Raw genomic sequence first — 8,308 nt, forward strand, 5'->3', positions numbered from 1 at the left:
ATGATGAGATGAGAATAAATAATTTCTTTATCCAGGGCCTTAATCATCATTCTTTCATCATTGGTGAATGGTGACCACTTCAAATGATTAAAAAATTAATTATTATAGTTTATTTATTTACTTAAATCATTTGATGACACGTTAATGCTCGGAGATGATGAAAAAATAAATGTTAAAAGATAAATGAATGGCATTTTTCAAATTTAAGACTTTGATCATGTCATTATGCTACAAATAGAAGTAAATACAAGCTATAAATAGAATTAAAATACAAATGAATCGGCTTTGAACCCCGGAAATGTATAACAATAATATATGGCCTGGAAATAATGAATGGAGGAGGAGAGTTAGGGTGCTCCTGAGCTGGCTTCCTCCTATGACTTGGTTTCTCCTTTAGATTATTATTGCTGTTGGCCTGCCTTTACGCTGTCATGAATCATGCATGAGCTGCGAAGAACGTCCAATGTGAGATAACCTCGATGTTGAAAGTAGAGGCGTTTCTTCATCAAAATCCAAATAAGAGTCACCACCATTCCCTCCAGCTATAGGTACGAATATGTAAGATGACTTCTTCTCCAACTTCCAATCCTGTATGCATTGTATTACCCAACATTGAAAGCACAGCTCTCATTTGAAGTAGACAGATTATAGAGTGCACCAAACACATTCAAGTAAACGCATTAGCAAAGTTTAAGGTTGAGGATATGCACCAGTGTGTAGAGCACATCATCTAGTAAGTAATTTATCAGGTGTGTTGTCCACACTGACTTATAAATAGAATTTTTTAATATATAAAGGATAATATATGAGATTGACCTTAGTGATCCTTCCAGGCATACTTTCAGCAGATTGTTGAGATGCTCGAACATCCTTAACCTTTATGTAATTGTACATGAAAACGCCACATAGTGCTGTAGGGGTCAAAAGGAATTTTAATGTAAAGTGAAAGTCTTGAGGTCTAGATAAGGTAGGAAATGTGTGTGTGACTGAAAGCTTGCACTTCAAAAAGGATGCAGACTTTCCAACCCCATAACCAATTATATTCAACCCTGTAATTGTGGACTCTGGAAATATGACAGCTGAAAGGGCTATCAACATCCAGTCTTTAAGAACGCCAGCAACCCGGATGGTAACTGCTCCTGTTCTACCAATTACTAAGAAAATGGAGAAATTCAGGGCCAAAGCACAGAGAGCATTGGAGAAAAAGATCCAGAAGTTAAACTGGTTCTGAGAAACTTGCATCTGAGTCTTCTCCAGTAAATACCATGCCACAAACAAAAACACAAAACTGCATGTGAAAGTGTCAACAAGTGAGAAGCTCATACCATAGCATTTACTGTTAGGTACCCACCAATGTAAGTGCTTAAAAATCATTGTGTATATAGATTTATGAAGAAGAACAAAACTTAATAGCTACAAAAGACTTGACAGAATTGTTCATCCTCCAAAATTTATATATTTTCTGCAATATAAATTGCAGTATTTATAAACCATAAACAAGAAACTAAAAAGGTTGATATCAACTGCCATATAACTTCGTTTGGTTATACAAATCATCTCATCTCATTTAATCATCACAACTTTTTCAAATTGTCACACAAAATATAATAAACAATTCATATTCCAAAACAAAAATTATATTAAAAAATTATATTCTAATAATATTTTATTTAACTTCCATCTCATCTCATGTCATCTGTGTAACCAAATAAGGCAATCCTAAGCATATGTTTTCAAGAGGAAATAAACCCAGAAGCTTCAAAACAAAGTACCTGCATGGAGCTATGTAATATAAGCTGGTGATGGGGTTTAGAGTCGAGCCCTTCTTGTTTAGAAGGACTTGAGTTAAGACCAGCCTAAAAGCTTCTGCAAAGATGCCTGTAACCTGGTAAACTATACCGAGTACATTAAAATGAATCCCCCCATATGAGGCAATGACAACTCCAACACTGACCAGCAACATACTAAAGAACACGTCACACTTTGGTTTGTCAATGCCACACATAATAGCCATGATGAATGTTGCCATGGGCACTGAAACATCAAAATTAAGAAACAAATGGTGATCTAGTTGTTAAAGAAATTTATCATGATAGTAACAAAATATGGAGGTACTCCAAACATACTTAATGCTTTGAGCATCTGAATGAAGGCCACAGAAATGTGCAAGAAAACAGTGTTACCAAACCTACATGAGAAGCAAACAAAACTTGTCAACAGACGTCAATCCACCAACATCAAGATTGTTTCAAAAGACCTCACCGCTGATAACAGTCCAAACTAGATAAGGCAGTGGTGGCCCTTCTATCAACAAAGTTAGCTTCTGAAACATTACCACACATGCACGCATGCAAGTGCGCGCATATTTAAAGTAAATAAGCACGCGCATATTTAAAGTAAATTTCACTGTCTATCCAAGAATCAATAAAGAAAAACTTCATTGTCTTTCAAAAACCAATGAAATCATCACATCTAATAAAAAAAGTTCAAGGATTTCACCTTGATATTGTGCAACAAAACACATGCATGCAGAGTAGATCCAGAATTAATCTTTGGTGGGAACATATGGCACACATTTATAGTAATAAAAGATCACAAATTACAAATAACATAATTCAAGGGGAAATGGAGCAAAACCCTGTATAGAAAAAAGAAAGTAGAAGAACATAAGGAAAATCTGGAAAGAAACTCAAAACAAAAGGTGTGGTTTAGTTATATATTTAAAATTTAAAATGCCGAATGAATGTGAGGGTGAGACACAGGGATATATTTTTCAACACATTCATAGACGACTTGTCATGAAATGGTCATGTTATTTGATCTTCCATAAGTCTGAAGTATTGGATTGCTTTACGCAATGCATGAGTTTGGTTGAGAATCAATTAGACAAGAGTATAGAGGCTCTAAGAACTGACCGTGGACGTGAATATTTGCCTGAGCAGTTTAAAAGGTTCTGTGATGAAAAAGGAATTAAAAGGCAGTTGATGATGCCATATACGCCACAACAAAATGGCATGGCGGAAAGGAGAAATCATGCACTGCTTAAGATGGTTAGATCGATGATGACACAAGCAAATCTACCAATATCATATTGGGGGATGCACGGGCCGGCGAGAAACCCAACTTGAATAACTTGTGGCCATGGGGTTCAGCGGGCTTCATTCACGATTCTTTTCATAAATATGGAAAGTTGGGTTCTAGAGGGAAGAAGTATATATTTATAAGATACCTTGTTCACTCTACGGGATATATATTAATCGGTGAACAAACTGATGGAACGATATTTGAAATTGAATCACAAAATGTGAATTTCATCGAGGATGAATTTCCAATTAGAGGTGAGGTTGATGGGAGTTTGGAACTTCAAGAACTTGTGGATCAAGAGGAACCCACTCCAAGTATCTTAGTTGAGAATGATGGAACTTTTCAAGCTCCTAGGAACAATGGGAGTGATTTGGCTCCAAGTAACAAAATACCACTTGTTGGTTATCCATAACAGCTTCAACCACGTAAGAGCTTACGTGAAAATGTTCCCCATCGTCGATTTGGAATTGAAGGGAAAATTTTCATGGTGGAGCTGCAAGATGATGATGAGCCTAGAACCACTCAAGAGGATCTCTCATCTTCTACTAAAGATGAGTGGATGATAGCACTAAATGATGAGATTGATTCTATAAAGATTAATCAGGTCTGGAATCTGGTAGACCTACTACCAAGGTGGAAAGCTATTAGGAACAAAAAGGTCAAACATAGAGCGGACGGGTTAATAGAAAGGTATAAATCTCATCTCGTGGCGAAAGGATATATCCAACAAGATGGTGTAGACTATGAGGAAATCGTTTCTCCAGTAGTAAGGTTTGCTTTAATTCGCTCGATTCTAGCCATTGTAGCACATTTGGATTTGGATCTCTATCACATAGACGTTAAGACGGCTTTTCTCAATGGAGTACTAGATGAAGAGATCTATATGGATCAACCTATAGGTTTTGTGGTCAAAGGTCAAGAGCGCAAAGTGTGCAAGTTTAAACGATCTATATATGGTCTAAAGCAATCATCTAGATAGTGGTATCTCTGATTCCACAAAGCCATTCGCTCATGAGTTTTCGATGATCGTAGAAGACCACTGTGTTTATATAAAACGGTCCAAAATGAGTTTTGTATTGTTATCACTATACGTTGATGACATTTGGAAATGATAAGAGGATGATTGTTGCCATTAAGGAGTGGTTGTCTCTCAATTTTGAGATAAAAGACATGAGTGAGGCATAATATATTTTGGGGGTTAAGATCTATAGAGATCGTTCAAAGAGACTTCTGTATTTGTCTCAATAGACTTACATAAAGAATGTTCTTGAACACTTCCAAATGAGTAATTGTAAACCCATTGACAACTCCATTGCTAAAGGCGAGACCTTATGCCAAGAAATGTGTCCTAAGACTCCAAGAGAGATAGGGATGATGACTTGTGTTCCCTATGCTAACGCTATTCGTAGTCTGATGTACACAACAATGTGTACTCGACGAGATATATGCTATGCAGTTGGCTTGGTTAGTAGATTACAATCTAATCCTAGACTGGCCCATTAGAAAGCAGTAAAAATGATTTTAGATATTTTAAGAGAATCACAAACTATATGTTGTGCTATCAGGGTTCCGATTTGCAGCTAAATAGTTACAGTGATGCTGATTGAGGCAGTGATCTAGATGAGCGCAAATCCACAATTGGGTATGTTTTCTTGCTGAACAATGGTGCTATTACATGAAGTAGCAAGAAACAACCCTGTATAGCTTTATCTACCATGGAGGTAGAGTACATAGCATGTTCAGCAACAGTTTAGGAGGTTATTTGGTTGAGGAGGTTCCTTCAGCACCTAGATATCGGCGTGGATTATTTTGATCCAGTGACCATTTTTTGCGGTAGCATGGCTGCTCGCATATGTTAAGGATCCAAAGTATAATGGAAAAACCAAATACATTGATATTCAATGTCACTACATTAGAGACTTGGTGGCACAAAAGGAAGTGGTCCTGAAACATCAATCTATAAGTCACATAGTTATTGATCCCCTGACAAAGCCTAGAGCGAAAAACACTTTTATGGCTCATGTTAGGGATTTAGGATTGTGTAGACTGTGATTATAATTTTATTCCGTTGACACAGTAATGTAAACTTTCTTTGGAGATATTAATGCAGTGTAATATTTTATTTCAATTTGTCTTTATCATATTGCATGAATTGTACACGCACACAAGGTATGTTAACAGGCTTAGATTGGCTCACTTACAGAGCGATTGCCTTTATTGCTGCAAAGAGGTAGCGAGCAAAGATGAGACATTGTGTCACTCAGTACTTGTCTAGAGAGGGATAAGTATGGCGCAAAAAAAAATGTTGCCTTAGTGAGAACTACCGTGCATGGACACCTCACAACCCGTGTAGCCTATGGTAAGTCAGATGAAAGATTCTCTTCGACACATTGGAGGAGAGCAAATGAAGAGACTCAAGTTAGACACAGAAATTGAGTCTAGACTAAGATCTATACAATATTTGATATGTACATACACTCTTTAAGAAAAAGAGATCTACCGTAGCATGTATTTCATACTACATATGCTTATGCGACCAGATATGAAAGTGAATGAATGGTTCCCTGTTTTTTCACTGTGTGAGTCTTATATTTTACTTTTAAATGCCCTTATTGACCTTTGACAATGTCATAAGATAGATGCTCTGATGTTTGCTACTCTAGCATGCTGTCTATGATTATGTTTGATACGGTTTAAAGAGGTATTGTTGGGAAAGCGATTAGACTAAAATTGAGTGACTTGAGGGCGAAAAGAAGACTATTCGATAATGCATTCTCAATTGTGTTTATTGATGTCAAATTTTGGCGCTACAATTTGGTAGTGACAAATTCCGTGAACACATCACGATAACTTAGAAGGAATTAAGCATAGTTTTGAGTTTTTGAAACTCAAGAGGTATCAAATATGCTTAATCAGATGTGATCGAATGAGTCAAGGGCATACAAGACACTTTAGGGATGTTGCTATGCCGGTCTTCTCTGGGAGAGATTTGGTATAGTACTCCCACACAATTTTTTTAGGTGTACTCGGTGGTTGCACATCTTTTTGTTTGTATGAAAGAGATAGAGAACACGTTGAGAGATATATGCTTGGGGCATGCCCAAGATGCCAGGCATAATGCCTAGCATTACTCCAGGCGTTATGCCTGGAGTTATGGAGGCTGGCCTTTAAAATCAACTGACAGTTACCATATGAGGATTGATTTTAAAATCTTCCATTCTTGACAGAGACACGTTTGAGTGTTTTAGGGATGTCTCTATATTGTTTTGTGAAAAACTCTTGGACTATAGGCATCTTGAGTGTGACTCTAGATTTATCTACATAGCACACTCACATACCGGGTGAAGGCAAATTTGGATTGAACGGAGGTTTGAACACTGGATTCACTCGTGAAACAACTACACAAATTATCCTTGAGATACCTTTTCCTCTGTGTATATTTACATAAAATTCTAACAATATGGCAGTCGTTTATAGTAATAGAAGATCACAAATTACAAATAACATAATTCAAGGGAAAATGGAGACAAGTCTTGCATAGAAAAAAGAAAGTAGAAGAACATAAGGAAAATCTGGAAAGGGACTCAAACAAAAGGTCTGGTTCAGTTAGATTTTAGTGCTTAGCAAAGGCTTAATGACACATGTTGCATATCTGCTCACCATTAAAAAGAGAAAAGAAAAAGGATTTTTATGAAGGAGAGAACAAATGAAGAAGTGGAGAGCATAACAACAGGAGGAAAGGACGGGGTTAGAAGAAATTGAAAAACTATGTCACTTACATTTCAATTGTCATTTTCACAGGAGAAACAACCTACACATTCAAAGAATAATCGAACTACATTAGTTGGTATTTAAAAGAAGGGTGGTTCCTATAGCCACTGCTAGGCTCTCGACAATGCATTTCATCTTTTTTTTCTCATGCATTTTTTAACACTTCTAAATATTTAAAAAAAAATCCACAACATCATTAAAAAACATTTCCTTAATCATTAAAAAAAATAGAGAGAAAAAAGAAAAACCCATCCAACGAGAGCCCCAGCATTTCTCTTAAAAGAAAAACACAGAAAGCAATAAGAAGTAACGAAATCATGTATTCGCAACACGGGTAGCAGAGTACAACAACAACACAAAGCACAAAATGGATATCTTTGCCCAATTTATCACAAATAAAATCTATGCATATGAATAAAGCACAAAGTATGAACCAGATTGAAGTAACATGAATAACAGAACATAAAACAGAAAAAAAAATACAATTGAGGATGATATTCAATAAAATTTCAGGACTTTAAAATGCCACAGTAATAACGTCTGCTTACTAAAAGCCAAACAAATCGTACAGAGATAGATACCTATGATCACCACTATAAGCGAAAAAGATGAGTGACCATGAAAATACTCTTAGCACTAGTTTCGTAGTCATAGTCAAGCATAAGAAATCCATATACCTTGAAAACCCAAACAAGAAAAAATGCAACGGCTCCGGAAAAGCCCATGTGAATCATGGTCAGCGTTATAGGAAACGGAAAGTTGAAGTATTTCGTAGACAGAACCCACTGCACGGAAGAAATCCACAACATCAAGACAAATATAAAAGGAAGGTACCCACCCAGATTATAGGAACAGAAATCAGTACGTATGTACCTTGTTGTACAATATGACTCTGACAGAAAGCAATATGTATATTAGTAGGTAGAGATACGAGAAAGCAAGCGTTTTCTTAATCATTCTCTCTCTTCCTTTCACAAAGATATGACCATCAAATCCTGACTACACTCTCTGTTATAGGCTATAGCATCTTCACCACAAACAAGACCTGAAAAGATGAAACTACTAATGACTTCTTCCTACTTCTAAGCGAGTGGGTGTGAGCCTTTTTCCTTCACCATTAAAGCTTTCTTATACCTCCACTAACCAGAGAAGACAACATGCATCTCTGTTCGTTTCCAACCTCGTCCTGTATGCACGTAGTTGAATAAGCATGTTTTCCTGACGTGCGTCGTAACATCGCACGTTCACATGTATCTCCGCATCAATATATCTCTACTCTAATATGTTATACTTCAAAGTTTGTTAGGAGAAATCTTATTAGTATTAGAGTTATTCTGTTATGAAGCCAGTGTGGTAGAGCAAAACGATTATATCGCTTAAATGTTAAGATTTGATTCAACTTCAATTATGTCATGTAAGCATTTTATTAGATGTATTCCACGTATCGACTTGA

At 36.4% G+C, this 8,308-nt stretch overlaps 1 protein-coding gene across 1 annotated transcript; it reads right to left on the bottom strand.

Moving 5' to 3' along the window:
* Nucleotides 1-193: 193 nt before the first annotated feature.
* LOC121247359 (probable sugar phosphate/phosphate translocator At3g17430) lies at nucleotides 194-8,308 on the bottom strand. Its single transcript, XM_041145722.1, has 10 exons — nucleotides 7,729-8,308; nucleotides 7,533-7,640; nucleotides 6,864-6,895; nucleotides 6,705-6,736; nucleotides 2,127-2,225; nucleotides 1,773-2,034; nucleotides 1,023-1,288; nucleotides 817-911; nucleotides 441-588; nucleotides 194-300 (listed from the first exon to the last, which is right to left on the bottom strand). The coding sequence occupies exons 1-10, from the start codon at nucleotides 7,810-7,812 to the stop codon at nucleotides 224-226; spliced, it is 1,203 nt and encodes a 400-aa protein (XP_041001656.1). The 5' UTR covers nucleotides 7,813-8,308; the 3' UTR covers nucleotides 194-223.

This window comes from Juglans microcarpa x Juglans regia, chromosome 1S (assembly GCF_004785595.1).
Source record: "Juglans microcarpa x Juglans regia isolate MS1-56 chromosome 1S, Jm3101_v1.0, whole genome shotgun sequence".
Classification (NCBI taxonomy): Eukaryota; Viridiplantae; Streptophyta; class Magnoliopsida; order Fagales; family Juglandaceae; genus Juglans; species Juglans microcarpa x Juglans regia.